General features: G+C 39.8%; 1 protein-coding gene and 1 pseudogene across 2 annotated transcripts in view; both read left to right on the top strand.

Moving 5' to 3' along the window:
• Positions 1-16,243, top strand: part of SEL1L2 (SEL1L2 adaptor subunit of ERAD E3 ligase) — a 185,121-nt gene that overhangs the window by 48,192 nt on the left and 120,686 nt on the right. For both annotated transcript variants that reach the window (XM_036751561.1, XM_036751560.1), the window contains exon 3: positions 4,263-4,428. In XM_036751561.1, the coding sequence (XP_036607456.1) occupies positions 4,263-4,428 (166 nt within the window). The remainder of the gene's footprint in view (positions 1-4,262; positions 4,429-16,243) is intronic.
• On the top strand, positions 5,917-9,197 carry LOC118841263 (annotated as a pseudogene).

The following is a 16,243-nucleotide window of genomic DNA, read 5'->3' as shown; positions in this document are numbered from 1 at the left end:
ACAACCCCTCAAATTTTTTAAGTAACCTATCATGTCTTTCTTTTCAACAAGCTAAACACCTCTTTAACTAACCCTAATTTAGCATGAGCTTTAGGCCTGTTGCCTTCCACGGGACATTCTCCTTCTGCCCTTCCTAAAATTTAGTGTCCAAAACTAAACAGAAAACTTCAAATGTTCTTCTTCTCCTCCTCCTCCTCCTCCTCCTCCTCCTTCTTCTTCTTCTTCTTCTACTACTACTACAATGACAATGACCACTACTACTACCACCACTATTACTATTATTACTACTACCACTACTACTGCTACTATTGCTATCACCACTAGTACTTTCTCCACTACTATTTTACTACCACTACTACTACCATTAACTACTACTTCTGCTACCACGACTACTATTATTACTCATACTACTAATAATAATAATAATTGGCCTTTCTATAGCCTTAAAATTTGCAAAACGCTTTAGAAATACCATCTCACTTTATCTTCGCAACAACCCTAGGAGGTGGGTGCTATTATTATCCCATTCTATAAGTAAGGAAACTAAGGTATACAGGAGTTGAGTGATTTGCTCAGAGTCACACAATAAATGTCCAAGGTTAGATTTGAACTCAAGTCTTCCTGAATCTAGATCCAGTGCTACATCCACTGTGCACCTAGTTGCCTCATCAGGTACAGTCTGACCAGTACTAAGCACAGCTGGATTATTGCCTCCCTAGCCCTGGACGCTGCCCTTCTTTTTGCCATTTAAGATTACATCAGCTTTCTTAGATGTCTTATCATACTGTTGACTCATATTGAGCTTCCAGTCTACTAAGAGCCACAAATCTTTTCAAATGAATTAATGGTTAACCACGCATTCCCCATCTTGTGCTAAGGAAACTGATTTTTTAAACCAGGGGTGAGATTTGGCATGCAGGGTTTGGGGAGTCTGCACCAGTGATTTTATAACTGTGGGGGTACTTCTAACATAGAAACTCCCTTCATTGAAATAGATAAGTAAGTTTGTGACTAATGGTCTTATGAAGTTGCCTAGGAAGTCAAAGAAATTAAGCAACTTTCCTATGGTCATGTAGCTATCACGGATGAAAAGCAACATTTGAATCAAGGTCTTCCAAACTATAAGGCTGTCCCTTCAATCATGATATATCCCTATTAAATTGGATCTCATTATTTGGCCCAATGTTCTAGCCTGTTGAAATCTTTTCAGATTCAGGCTCTGTTACCCAGTGTGTTGGCTAAGCCTCTTCCCTTTACACTATCCAAAATAAATATGCCTTTATTCAAGTTGAGGCTAAATATTGTTGTTGTTGCTTGTCCCTCGTTCTTGAAGAACACCATGACATCAGGAAGATGATTCCATGACTTGCAAGTGAATTGGATTTAACTGAGGGAAGGCTATGCAAAGTCATCAGCCTCACTTTCTCCTCCAGAGCCATCTCGGTCCAGTGGCAAGACAGAGATCAGGAGCCCCCCTTGAGGCCAAACACAAGTTCTCTGGGGTCCTACGTGTCAACATCAAACCATCAATGAATACTCTTTGAGTTCAACCATTCAATTAGTTCCGAATCTACGTGATTGTACTTTTGTGGCACTGTGGAAAGAATATTGAATTTAAATTCAGAATACCTAGATTCAAATCCTGATTTTCCACTTATTACCTGTGTGACTTTGAACAAGTTGCTTAACCTCTTTGAGCTGAGGCTTGTTTCCTCGTTTGTAAAATGAGGTAGTGGAGATAAATCATTTTTAAGATCTCTTCCAGTTTTATGTCTATAATGCTATGATCCTATTGTCATCTTCCCCCACATCTCTATCTTTTCTACAAGAATAGCACAAATGACTTCATCAAGTGTTCTGCCAAAGTTTAAGTAACATTTATTTGTTGCATTCCCCTGATCTATTAGATTATTGCTGTTGTTCATCCTTCATTCTCTAAGATGACCAATAACATCATGAGGGTAATGTCTCTAGTACTTATATAAAAAAATAAAATAAGGTTAATCTGATGTAACCTATTTTGATGAAGCTTTGCGGGCTGTTCGTGATCATTGCTTCCTTTTCTGTATGGTCACTAAACATCCCTTTATCAGTATAAATTTTTCCAGAAATCAAAGCCAAGCTCACCGGCCTACAGTTTGCAGATTCTATTCTTTTCCTGTGTTTGAAAATTGGTATAATAAATGTCCTTTTCCAATCCAGAAAAATCTTTCCCATTCTCCAAGGATCACTGTCAGAGGGTAAGCAGTTGTTTGTTCTATACTATCTAGGATATAGTTCATCTGAGCCTAGTTACTTTAATTCATCAAAGGCATTTGGGTGCTCTTTACATCAGTTCTGGAATACTTGCTCTTTGACATTTTCCTTGTAGTAAAGGGTAGGAAAAGGGCCTTTTTTGTACTTTGTAACAAAGGTATTTCTTGTGCCATGTGGCGAAGGGCAGAAGAAGGGGATTTCTCTCCCTTAGCACTCCTACCAGGAGCACTGATGGCGAGTTGGCTTAGAAACATATGGAACTTGCTGCTCAGCTGGATCTTCTGCAAGAAGCCTTACCCAATTCTCCTTAGAGCTGGTGCTAGTAATCACTCCCAGAAAAGGTGTTCATTATTTGCCTCTGCCGGGAGCTAATATCTCCTTGTTAGTAAGAATCAGACCCAGAATAAGATAGAAAAGACTAAAACAATTTTCCTTTGCTAATTCCTCTTCCTTTTGAAAGATGAAACCATCATTAAGACAAGTCAAGAAATTAAGAGCCGTTCTTTTCAATAGAGAACTCTAGCAAAAATAACTTAAAAACTGAAGTCCCTCATGATTACTATATCTTGAAATCATACCGGGTTTGTGAACTGTTCCCCAAATTCCCCATTTACTTCCCCCTCTGTCTATGTGGTCTGTATGGGATTTATGTGGGGCATATGAGATATTAAGAGAAAACTAGAACCTCTGGCGTAAAGGCTTATTGAACCCTTTTCAGGACTGCTTATCCACCTTGGGTGTCTACCTTTCGCCCAACTCTCACCATGGCTCCAAAAAGCTGTAGCCATACCCCAGTAAAATTGTCTCGGCAGATGGGTCAAACTAGATTGAGGGTAGCTAACTGTCTCAAACCCATCAATGAGTTAGGGGAATGTCTATCCCAAGCATGCAAAGACTTCCCCTAGTGGAATGGGTAAATAGAACATTTCTTCCAATGGCCATGAAGATGGCCGAAGCAGGCACTGTGGACCATTTAGAGCTTGATCAGACATTGAAGACTGCCAAGGTCATCCATTACATCCCAGGCCATTGCCAGTGATCCTGACTTTTGTCTTGCTGTTGTATTTCAATGGCTCAGGACATAAGAGTGAGGCTGATAGCTTTGTTCAACTCTTCCTTACTTAAATTTCATGCACAAGTCAAGACATCGCCCTGTCATGCCATTGGTCCTCTTCAAAAAGGGAGGAAAAAACAATAACAATGTGTAAAATATTTTGATGAGTATATCAATTCTATTTCTGCCCCCTCTGAACTTGAACCAAATGCTTCCCCACTCTTTCCTGAATTTTCTTATATAAGCTATTTTACCACTTCCACCTTCTGCCTATCTTGTTTCTTTTGAATAAGGGCTACCATTCCAGAGCCATGTTCCATTCTTGAGTCTCATCCTGCCACATCTCAGTGATGTGTAATAAATTCAAATCTTTCTCCTTATATTAAGATCTCTAGTTTATCTTGCTTGTTAACCAAACTTCGTACTCATATGGGGGGAGTCTTGGGTCTTAACACTGGTTCCTTACTTCTATTTTTACTCCTTCAAACTTCTGGGCATCTCTAGAATGGAAGCAGATTTGGAAGATTTTTAATGGGGAAATTTTGTTTTTAACTATGTAGTTGACTCTGTTTTCCATCCAATTTAATTTTTTTATTTTTACTGCGTGGAACAATATCACTCAATGATATTACAACATCTGAATTCCTTCAACTTACACAACAGGTATTGCCATGACAGCTCATAAGTGGTTGAATCAATTATAGTTAAATCTTCTGATACTTTATTTATAGGATGATGTCTTATTGCTTGACACAGTAATGACAATATAAATCTTTTATATTAATAAGGGGCATGGAATAATCCATACCAACCATAATACTGGCATGCAAAAACACATGAATTTAGGCTATTGTATTAAATTAGCATTTATATTACAATTAAAGAGAGACTTTCATGTCCCTATAGCTTCAAAAATCATTAATGTGAATAAAATTATTAAACTTTTTTTCAGTTATCGATAAAAGACAGGAGGATTTTGGCACAAATATTGGAAAGGAGAAAACTATTAAAAATAATCAACCAAAAAGAAAATGACTTTGTAAATAGGAAGACCCAAAGCAAAGGAAAGAAAAAAGGAACTCAAGACACAATTTCATCACAGACACGTATTAACAGTTGTAAGTAGAAATCTATTATTACATCTTATTTTTATTCTATTTTATTTAAAGTCACATTTTACATATATCATTACCAAATTAATCTAAAAGAATATTTATAAATATTTTATCCATGACTTCAAATCAATGCAACAAATATTTATTGAATACTTTCTGTTTTTAATTTATTATAGTAGATATTTAAGATAGTTCCAAAAATGAATAAAGCATAGTATACTCCCTGCCTTCAAGACTCAATCTACTGGGAGGTATCAGACATGTTCACAAACAAACATAATACAAGGCAGGAAGGGATAGATACTATGGGAGAGGTATAAGTTATAAAAATATAGAGGAGGGAAAAATTACTCTCAAGATACACTGGAAAAAGGGCTTCGTTTCAAATCAGAGATGGGGGAGAGAAGTATTAGGCTGTCTACCAAGCTGAAGGTCTGCAGAACCCTTGTGTTGATCTCCTTGTATGCTTGTGAAACCTGAACAGTCTACCAGCACCATGCCAGGAAACTGAACCACTTCCATTTGAATTGTTTTAGGAAGATCCTGAAGCTCACCTGGCAAAATAAAGTACCAGACACTGAGGTCCTTTCTCGAGCTAAACTGCCATGCATTCAAACTCTACTGCAAAGAGCACAACTTGGATGGGCTGGCCTTGTTTGAATGCCAAATGTACATTTGCCTATAAGACTATTTTATGGAGAACTCACACAGGGCAAGCACTCACATGGAAGTGAGAAGAAGTGATGCAAGGACAGTCTCAAGGTCTCTCTCAAGAACTTTGGAATGACATGGGAGACACAGGCAAAGGACCACCCAGCATGGCGTGCCTATATCAAAGAAAGTACTATGCTCTCTGAGCAAAGCAGAATTGCAGCAACTCAAAAGAAACAGGAGATGCATAAATTTAGAAACATCTCCATTCCAAATGTTCATGTGGACTATTTGTGCCCAACTTGTGTCAGAGCCTTCAAACTTGTATTTGTCAGATCAGCCGTAATTGGAGACACTGTACCTTGACTCCAACATAATGATGTAATTTTGGTCCTCTTTCAGAATGAAGGACAACAAACAACATGCCAGGCACTGACTGTACTAAGAGTTTTACAAATCTTATTTTATCTGCATAACAATACCTAAAGGTTGGTGCTATTATCCCCATTTTACGGTTGAAGAAATTGAGGAAAACAGAGGCCAAGTGACTTGCCAGGGTCACATAGCTAGGAAATATCTGAGGCTAGATTTGAATTCAGGTCTTCCTGACTCCAAGCCCATTGCATGAACCAGCTGCCTCTATCCATTCAGTGAAAAGAAAATAAATCCACTCAGTCAAAGCTTAGGTTACATAAAAGGAATTAGGAGCTTGTAAAGCTAGAAAGTTGAGTTGAGACCAGATTTTAGAGGATCTCCAATGTCAAATTAGGGAATCTCACCCTTATCCAGGAGACAAAGGTGAACCATTCAAGATTTGAAGAGAATGGCATGATCTAAGCTATGCTTTCAGAAGAAGACGGGCAACAAATGGTATGTTTGACATGTTGGGATAAAGGAAGGAAAGGGAATGGATATCAGTTAGTAGCCTTATTTTATCCAGGTAAGGTTTAACAAGGGCCTAAATCAGGGGTGATGGAAATGGTAAAGAGACAACTGAGAAACATACTGCAGAGCTGGAATTGGTAGCTGATGGTGTTAAGGAGCAAGAGTTAGTGAGAAGTGAAGCTGTCTCTGAGTTTTGGAACTAAGTGACTGGGAAGATGGCAATGACTGACAGAAATGGGAAAGTAAAAAGAGGAGCTGGGTTTTTGTTTGTTTAGTGGTCAGAAACAAAAATAAATTTAGTTTGGGACTTGCTGAGCTTGTAAAAGGGTATGCAGATTAATATGACCAGAAAGCACAAGAAAATATGGATCTAGAGCCTGGGAAAAGAGGTTAGATCCAGATAAAGAGATCTGAGAGTTGACAGTACAAATGATAGAACTAACACCAATCACAAAGGAGAGTGAGTAGAGAAAGATGAGAAATGGACCAAGAACACATAGCCTTAGGGAATGCTTATATTTAGCGAATAAAAAGAGTAAGAAAATCCAGTTAGTGATAAGAATTTATTATGTAAGTATTATGTGCCAGGCAATGTAATGAGTGCTGAAGATTCAAAGAAGGACAAAAGAGAATCCCTGCCCTCAAGGAGATAACAATCTAATGGAAGCCCAAAGAAGACTAGTCAAAGAAGTATAAGAAAAATCAGGAGAGTACATCATGAGGGAAGCCAAAGGAGAAAAGTTTCAAAGAAGGACTGGTCAATGGTGTCAGTTCCTACAGAGATAAAAAAAAAAGATGACAACTGAGAAAAGGTTTTTGGATTAGGTAAAGAAGAGCATTGGTGGCCTTAGAGAGAACAATGTCAGCAAAGTGGTAAAAGAAGTTGAGTTGCTAGAAACTGAAGTGTGAATTGAAAGTAAAGAAAGCAAATCAGTGAATTAAAGTATTCAAGAAGTTTAACAGTGAAATCATGTAAAGAAATAAGGCAGCAGCTTGAAAATATAGCCAGATTGAAGTAAAGGGTTTTTAGACTAGGGGAGCATGTCAGAGAAGAAGCCAGTGGAAAAAGAAAGATTAAGAATATAAGAGAAAGAGATTGAAGAAGCAAGGTCCAAGAGGAGGTGATAGAGGATCAGACAAAGGACAGATAACAAAGGCGTTAAGTTTGGAAAGAGCCAGGTTCCTATTTTTCATTTAAACAGAATGGGAAGAGAAGGTAGGAAAGGAGAATTTTTGATGTAGAAAAGGAGGAAAGTAGAAGTTCAATTGTGTAAGGCACTCTGCTTCAATGGATTGATCTTTTCAAGGCAGAAGGTGAGATTGTTCAGTCATTCAACATTTATAAAGCTGCTACTAAATAAAGAGCAATATGCTAGGTACTAGGAGATAAACAGTCTTTGCTAAGAATGGTGAGGCCAGGGTTGGGTTGGGTCTCTCAGTAAAATGGAAAAGATTTTCAATAGTTATTGTGATGTATTTAGTAAAGTGTAAAAAAAGACTCAATTTTTAAAAAAAGGTTTGCCAAACAGCAGCGAGGGCCCGGCTAAACTTAGGTAGATGGTAGAGATTTCAAATGCAACCAGTCAACACATAACTTTCCCTAGAAATGGTTGGTAAGCCAAAAAGTATAGAGACCAAAAATAATGGATGGTGAGGTTTACCCAAGTTGAGAACTGGCAGGAAAGGTAGAAGGTAAGGGCAAGTGGTTGTGGGCAAGCAAGACCATAGTTAAAACGACTGACCCTCTTATCATAGGATCATAGCTCTATAGCTAGAAGGGAACTTAGAAGCCTTCAGATCCAATCCTTCCTTTTAGAGATGAATAAGCTGAGATCCAGAAAGGCCAAGTTACTTGTCTGAAGTCACACAGCTAGTAAGCGTGTGAGAGGCAGGATTTGAACTTAGGTCTTCTTGCCAACAATTCCAACACTCTATCCATTACACCACCAAGTAGTACACATAAGTGAGTAAGAAGGCAAGGTAAGATAGGACAGGCCTTATGAATAAAGAAAGAATCAGATGACTAAAAGTCTCAGTGAAGGCAAACTAGGTTTGGTGTAAATAAAGGATAGGGATGGATAGGAGCATGAAGTCAGAAAGGAGAACTACAAAGTTTGAAACCTTGGAGTTATCAAAATTGCACCTTAGAAGAGAAATTCTGAATGATGACAGTATTTACAATGAGGCTAAGTTAATGGATAGATGAAATTAAAATCTCCTCAATTTCTTTTTCCTCACTTAGAAGCATTCATTCTTTTCCAATGTAAATAAGCAAGGTGGATGGTGAAGATTCAGAATGAGCAAAGGTGAATGAGGAATGATAAGGACAATAAAAAGGCAGCTTTTAAAAGCTATATGAAAAAAAGCAGAGTCTGTCTCAGGGTAGATACCTAGCACTCCTGGCTTTAGGCAATACTTTAAAGCAGCAGTTGACAAGAATCTCCCACTGGGTTGAGCAGGTGGTTCCAAAAGGTTTACAAGGTGTCCACAGGGCCAGGATTCTGCTGTTTGGGCTGGGGGCTTGACCAAGGGGTGCTGTTCTGGGTGAGAAGGATGCCAAAGCAAGGGATGAAGGATAAAAAAGTGTGCAAAAGAGAAAGAGGCAGCAGGGAAAGGATCTGCTTCATTTGAGGACCACCACCCCACTCCAAACCAGCAAACCTCACCTAGTGGCAAAACTACTCCACTCAAGATGTGCTCCTGGAAGGTGAATGGGCTCCAGGCCTGGATCAAGAAATAGGGTCAGGATAGGATAAAGAAGCCCCTGATGTGCTTTGCCTCCAAGAGACCAAATGTTCATAGAATAAGCTGCCATCTGAGCTTCAGGACCCACCCGGACTTACCTACCAGTACTGGTCCTCACCCAATGATAAAGAAAGATACAATAGCATCAGTCTTCTTTCCCACTAGTGCCCACTTGGCATTGGTAAAGAGCGGCATGATCAGAAGGGCTGGGTGATAGTGGCTGAGTTTCAAGCATTTTTGCTGGTGACAGCATACATGCCCAATACAGGATTGGGGCTGGTTCAGCTGGAATATCCACAATGATGAGATGAAACATTTCACAAGTTTTAGAAGGGGCTAAGTGCCAAAAAAAGGTCATTTGTGCTCTGGGGGACCTCAATGTGGCCCATGAAGAGATTCACTTGCACAATCCTAAAGGGAACAAGAAAAATGCTGGTTTCACTTCACAAAGACATCAAGGTTTGGGGGAGCTGTTCAGGAATTGGATTTAAGGAAGGCAGAGTAGCACAAAGTCATCAGCCTCACTCTCTCTTCCTGAGTCATCCAAGTCCAGTGGACAAGACAAAGTCAAAGTGGCTGGCAATGTGATGACTTTGATGTTCTCGATACCTGACCAAGCAAGCTTTCAGCTCTCCACAGTGCCTGTATCGGCCAGCTTCATGGCCATTGGAAGAAATTGCTCTCATCTGTCCATTCCAACAGGAAAAGTCTTCACATGCTTGGGGTAGACATCCTCCTAATTTGTCAATAGACTTGAGGCTTTGAGGGGTGTATGGGGCATTCAGAGAGGACTTGCCTGTGTATGAGGGCTTGCTAAGCCCTTTTCAGAACAGCTCATACACCTTTGGTGTCTACCTTCACTCAACTCTTACCTGTGGCTCCAAGAAGCTATATCATGGGGACAAAAGGTGGTGATGAAGCAAAATGCCAAAGATGATGAGATCTCAGGAGGATAAGGTTTCCACAATTACATGGCAGCCAAGAAAGTTAATGTGATTTTAGGATATATTAAGAAGAAAGCAGTTTCCAGGAATAAGAAGGCAATTGTTCTACCACTCTCTACTTTGGTCAGATCACACCTGGAGTGTCAATCTCAGTTCTGGGTGTCCCACTGTAGGGAAGACATTGTTGAGCTGGCTATAAGTCAGAGGAAGGCAACCAGCAAGGTAAAGTGCCTCAATTTCATGACATATGAGGTCTGAGAAAATGGAAGTGTCTAACCTAGAGAGAAGACTCAGGGGCAATAGGAGAGCTTTCTTCAACTATTTCAAGAGTCTTCCCAGGGAAGAGAAATTATCTTTATTCTGCTTGGCCTCAGAAAGCATATCCAGGAATAATAGAGGCATGTAGCAAAGGTAATGAGTAGGGTTTAATGGAAAGAAAATTGTCCTAACAGCTAGAACTATTGGAAATGAAATGTGCTGCTTCAGAAAACAGTGGGTTTCCCCTCATTGGAGATCTTCAAGCAAAGGCTGTATGACCATTTGTCCAGTACATTGTACAAGGGAATTATTTCTCAGGTGTGAATTAGACTTAAGTGAAAATGAAGTATTTTCCAACTGTTAAATTCTGTGATTTTATATGATATGGCAACCCAAAAACCATGATCTTGTGGTGAATTAAGAGAAATTAAGAATTAAGAGAAAAGTGTCTAGGACTAATGAGATAATAATTCTACTGTACTCTGCATTTATTGAACCCTGTCTGTAATCTTGTGCTCAGTTCTAGACAGCATTTTTTTTTTTTTTTAGGAAGGACAGCTAGACTGAGGGCAACTAACATATTTAAAGGGCTTGAGATCATTCTAGATCAGCATCAATAAAAGTTTAGCCCAAAGAAGAGAAGACCTAGCAGGGGTGGGGAGCCTGTGGCTTCAAGGCCACATGTGGCCTCTAGGTTCTCAAGTGTGTCCCTTTGACTGAATCCAAATTTCACAGAACAAGTCCCCCGGATAAAAGGATTTGTTCTGTAAAACTTGTACTCAAAAGGCCATACCCAAGGACCTAGAAGGCCACTTGTGGCCTCAGGGCCACAGGTTCCACACCCCTGATAATGGGCTCATGATTGTTGTTTTTAAATATATGAAGGTCTATCATGTAGACTTTTTCTGCTTGACCCTAGAGAGTAAAACTAGCAACAATGGATACAAGTGGCAAGGAAGCAGATACAGGCTTGATGTCAGGAGTAACTTCTTGATGATTACTATTTCAAAAGTTGAAGGAGATGCTTTGGGAGGTAGTAGTTTTTCCATCACTAGAAGTCTTGTAGCAAAGGCTGGATTAACCATTTTGTCCAGTTTGTTTTAGAGGGGATTCTTGTTCCAGCAGGCAGCTAAGTGGCACAGTGGATAGACTTTCAAGCCTGGGGTCAGAAAGACCCTAATTCAAATCCAGCCATAGATACTTACTAGCTGTGTGACCCTGGGAAAGTCACTTAATCCTGTTGGCCTCAGTTTCCTCATCTGTAAAATGAACTGGAGAAGAAAGTGGCAAACTACTCTAGTATTTTTGCTAAGAATATCCCAAGTGGGGTCACAAAGAATCAGATACAACCAAAACAACTGAACAACAACTTGTTCTAGTACAGTGTAGACAGAGACAGCAGGGTATACTGGATAGACAGCCAGCCTTGAAGCCAGAAAGACCTGAGTTCTAATCCTATCTCTGATACATATTGGCTATGTGACTGTGGGCAGATCATTAACCTCTCAGAGTTCTAGGCAATTCAGTCCCCCTTAATTCTAGTGCCTTGCCCCGCTTAGTCCCTTCAGGTTGTCCTGCATAGAGCATTTGTACAGAGTTGTTTGCATGTTGTCTTCCCCACTAGACTGTGAGCTCCTTATGGAGAGAGAATTATTTTTGCCTTCCATTGAATCCCCCAGAGCAGGGGTGGGGAACCTATGGCCTTGAGGCCACATGTGGCCTTCTAGGTCTTTGGGTGTGGCCTTGTGACTGAGTCCAAGTTCTACGGAACAAATCCTTTTATCAAGAGGATTTGTTCTGTGAAGTTTGGATTCAGTCAAAGGGCCATACTTCAGGATCTAGAGGGTCACATGTGGCCTCGAGGTCTCAGGTTCCCCACCCCTGCCCCAAACCTTAGCACAGTACAAGACCCATAGTAGGTACTTAATAAATGTTTGCTGCTTTGAATTAACTAGGAGTTCTCTATGCTCAAGAAATAATAGTTCTAGTCTCTTACCCTATGGTGTGAACTAGATTCTGAAGTTTCCCCTCATTCTGTCATCCTGTGTATTTCTTGAAGGGTATGCGACTAAATACAAACTATCTAACAACTAAAAAGGTTTTGGGCACAGGCTCAGTGTTATAAACTGCAGCTGCCATTCAAGGATCAGCCTTGTTACATTCAAGAGGTTCATCACCAGTTTGGCATCAGGATGAGGAATTTTGTGGTCACAGCCCTTAAAATCTGACTCCCTTAAGGCTGGGGGAGGGATGAAAGGAGGGTTTGATTTGAATCAGTAAAGGAAGCTTCACAATGAAATAACCAATTAATCCATGAAATATTAAAGTAAATTACTTCCATGAGATAAAATAGTTTTGAAATAAAACTACATCCTTCGCATATAAGCAAGAAAATGCTTCAATGACAGAAATGGTACAAATTTGGGAAATGATTCCTAAACTTGTAAAGGAAGGGCCAGTTGATTAGTGAAATTATGTCTACGTCAGTGGTCTGGGTGAAGCCTTGGAAGGTAGGGACTGCTAGGTCTCACATTTGTCCTAGAAGTGGGTGCAGGCTCCCACTTGCGCTGAAGTTTCCTCAAGTATTACATGCACTCTTCCTTCACTGCTGCCTCATAGAATTCTGAACTTCCTTCACAACACAGCTCAGGTGCCAGGGCCTACCCAAGGCTTTTCTTGGTTCCCCCAGATGTTAGTGCTGCTCCTTTTCAACTCCTATGCTCCCACAAGGAGAAGTATGCTCCTTAAGAAGAGGTATTACATGATTTTTTAAATTTCTATACCCAGCATCTAGTATAGGTAACTGACATTTTTTTTTTTTGCCCAAACATGTTAATTTTATTCATGAAGGGAGCCTCTACCAATACAGGTACTGGAACACTGAGAGGATAAAGTGATTTGGTCACACAGCTAATGTCAGTCAGAGACAGGACTTGAACCCAGGTCTTCTTGACTCCAAAGGTGCCCCCATTAAGCCATATATTGCCTCCTGCCTTCAAACAACAAGAATGTGTCATATATTGCCTCCTGCCTTCAAACAACAAGAATGTTTATCCTATCCCTCCAAACTTTCCATAAGAAATTAACTACTCTTCCCTTCTTGGGCGCTAAAGCTACCGCCCCAGGGCTTCAGGCCTCAGTCTACCTCCACATTCTCTTGGGGGAATCTTCCCACTCTGGGTTTCTTGGCAGAAACTCCAAAAGTTTCCATGTTTCTGGCTTTCTGGCTTCACCATTTCTGTTGTCTCATACCCCAAAAGGAGATTTTACAAACTACTTCTTTAATCCCATTCAGTCCCAGAAGGAAGAGTTGTCTCCTCCACCAACACAAGAGAAACTTTAATTCAGCTGGGCGACCTCCTCGCAACGCCCACCTCCAGCCCTGAGCCAAGGACCTCCTGCTTCAAGGGCTGCTCTCTCTAGACTAACTTGAGCTCTCCTAGACAGATCTGCCCCACCATCTTCCCATTTTTGGCTGAGCCAAACTGACAGACACACACCTGGACCTATAGTTACTGACTTAGATATCTTTCCTAATCCTTTGCCCTACATAGGCCCTTGTAATGTTAGTGGAATATGAAGATCTTCCCCATCCATTAATAGCCCTATGTGACCACATGTGTTCAGTCACAGCTGTGACACATCCTGAGTTACATATAGCCCATTGGGGGAGGAACTTGACTAAAGAGGAGCTTACTTACTGGGAGGCTTGCTTGTAGGAAGGCTTTCACACTTTTTGGTACTAATATAATTAGGCTCTTAGTCATGAAGGCTGTGATGACCGTTAGCCAAAAATGTATATATATATTCTGAGGTTGATATTTTGCTTTGGGGGCTTGCTCTTGAGAAGGACCTTTTGATTCCCTGGACAGGATTCTGAGTAGCCATTTTGTTAAGAGCCCCCCAACTACTCAGATGTGTGATGCTCTCCTGATCCAGTGGTGTATGTAGGTGGTTGTATTACTTTGTTCAGACAGCTAGAGCCTTGTCTATTGATCTCTGTGCTAATTTCTCTGCTTGTATTTTTTCCACATTCATGGTGCTGACCTTTCCCCTGAACCTAGTGAATGTAATTAAAGTAAGATTGTTGACCCTTTAAAAACTGCTTTCCTTTAGAAAAGCAGATCAAAGAACCTGTGCCAGCAGGCCATCCTTTATGTGCCAGGGTGCTTGCTGTTACAGCCCTCCCCTCTGGGAATAGATCTTTAAAGCTACCTTCTCTCTCTCTCTCTTTCTCTCTCCCAAGTGTATGTATATATGTGTGTGTGTATATATATATATATACATACATACACACACACACACACATATATACACACACACATATATATATACATAAATACATATAAATGGGGGGAAGTGTATGTATGTATGTGTGTATGTATATACATACATATATGTATATATTTACATAAATATGTGGACAGAGATAATAACTTACTGATCAGCATGGGACTATTTTTCAGATAAGATATATGGGTTACTTGAGATGTTCAGTCGTGAAAAAACTCCTTGCATCAGTTTTGGGATCTGACTGGGTTTCTGGTCAGCATAACCTAGGTCTTTAGTTAAGGGTCCCTAAGCAGCAGATAGAGGGACCAGGTCTAGCTTCCCACCTATACAGGGCTAGGTTCAAACAATGCAATAAGGTTTTTTTTCCCAATTTCCACAATTGAATAAAGTATTCTCTTGAGACAGAAACTGGACTAGACTTATAATTGAATAGAAAGAGAACTGAGCTAGATCCAGAATTTAGTCACAAGAGTGAGTCAGTATGATTCACTCAATTCCCACAATTAACCACTTATTGTCCTAATTCCCTCTATTCTCTCACTAGTACCTCACAGTAAATCTATTACTTCTGTGAATCTAGATTTTATATTCTATTCATGCAGCCTTATATTCCCTAAGCCTTTTGACAACCACATAACAATATTGATTTTATGTCCTTTGCCTTTGCACTGAATGTGCCCCATGTCTGCAATGAATAGACTGTCAGCTCCTTAAGACCAAGGAGAACTGGGATTTTTTGAAACCTCTTTTTGTATCCCCTATGCTTAGCACAGTGCCTAACACATAGTAGGTGCTTAATAAATGCTTGTTGACTGACAACCTCCTCATATCCACCTTTTAGAATCCCTAGTAAAATACCTCTAGACTTAGCTCCTCTTCACAAGGTCTTTCCTGATCCTCAATAGATGTTAAGTACCTTCCCCCCAAAAAATTACTTTGTAATTATTTGGTATCTATTTTGTCTATACCAATATCTGTATATGTTTGTCTCTCCTGATAGAATGTAAGCCCTTTTGAGAGTAAATACCTATTTGCTTTGTATCCCCAACACTTCATACAGTGCCTAGCAGTTAGTAGGTACTTTTAAAAGGCTCATTGATTATTGATTGACTCATATTATGTTAGCAGTCAACGAATAATCCTTTAGGTCTTTTCTACATTAATCTTTGTTAAACTATATTTCCTACAATCTTACTTTTGTATTTTTTAACCAAAGTGTGGAACTTTACATTTTTACCTATTCAATTTCATCCTATTGTAGTTTTCCCCATTTTTCTAGCTTGTTGAAATCATTTTAAGTGCTAATTCTATCAAATATAGTCTATTACCTCATATAGTCTATTACCTTCCAAACTCTCCACAAATTTCATAAACTGTCTTCTATGTCTTCTTCCATCTACTGATATGTATCTCATAACCTACTCATTTATAGATTAATATCAGTTAAGGTTCATATTGTGAGAGTATGTACTTTAGCTGGTAATACTTCAATTGTCTTATCAGTTGTAAACTGGGAACTTCTAAGGTCCCTCAGATGCCCACCATACTAATAAAACCCAGGCAAAAGAAAATAGCAAACCAACAGAAAACTCAGTTAGAACCTAAACATAATAGTGTAAAGTAAGCAATCACACAGATTCCTAAGCAAATACAGTCCCATATCCTCCTGTCCCCAGAGTAGTGGGGTTAATAAGTTCTTCAAAGTCTCACAGCTTTGGCATCCCGGGGTAAGGTTGCAGTTTTGATCTCATTGCTCAAAACCTGCTCTTGCCATTATCTATTGCCTACTCTTTGAATCTACAGCTCTACTCAGTTCTTATCTTCCTCAGTTTCCACAACTACTTGGAACCAGGTATCTCCATATGCTGTTTTGTTTGTCTTTCTCTCTTCATGTTTATGAGCCCCCAATAGTGATTTCCCTGCTTATTCCTTCTCAGTCATCATTGCCTCCTGCCATAATCTAACCATAAGTATCCCTCAGGGTTCTGTCCGGAGCCCTCTTCTCTTCTCTATCTATACTACTTGCCTTGGTGATCTCATCA

Source organism: Trichosurus vulpecula, chromosome 3 (assembly GCF_011100635.1).
Source record: "Trichosurus vulpecula isolate mTriVul1 chromosome 3, mTriVul1.pri, whole genome shotgun sequence".
In the NCBI taxonomy this organism is placed as follows: Eukaryota; Metazoa; Chordata; class Mammalia; order Diprotodontia; family Phalangeridae; genus Trichosurus; species Trichosurus vulpecula.
Note: the sequence above shows the minus strand (reverse complement) of the source record. Positions and strands in the feature narration are given on the sequence as shown.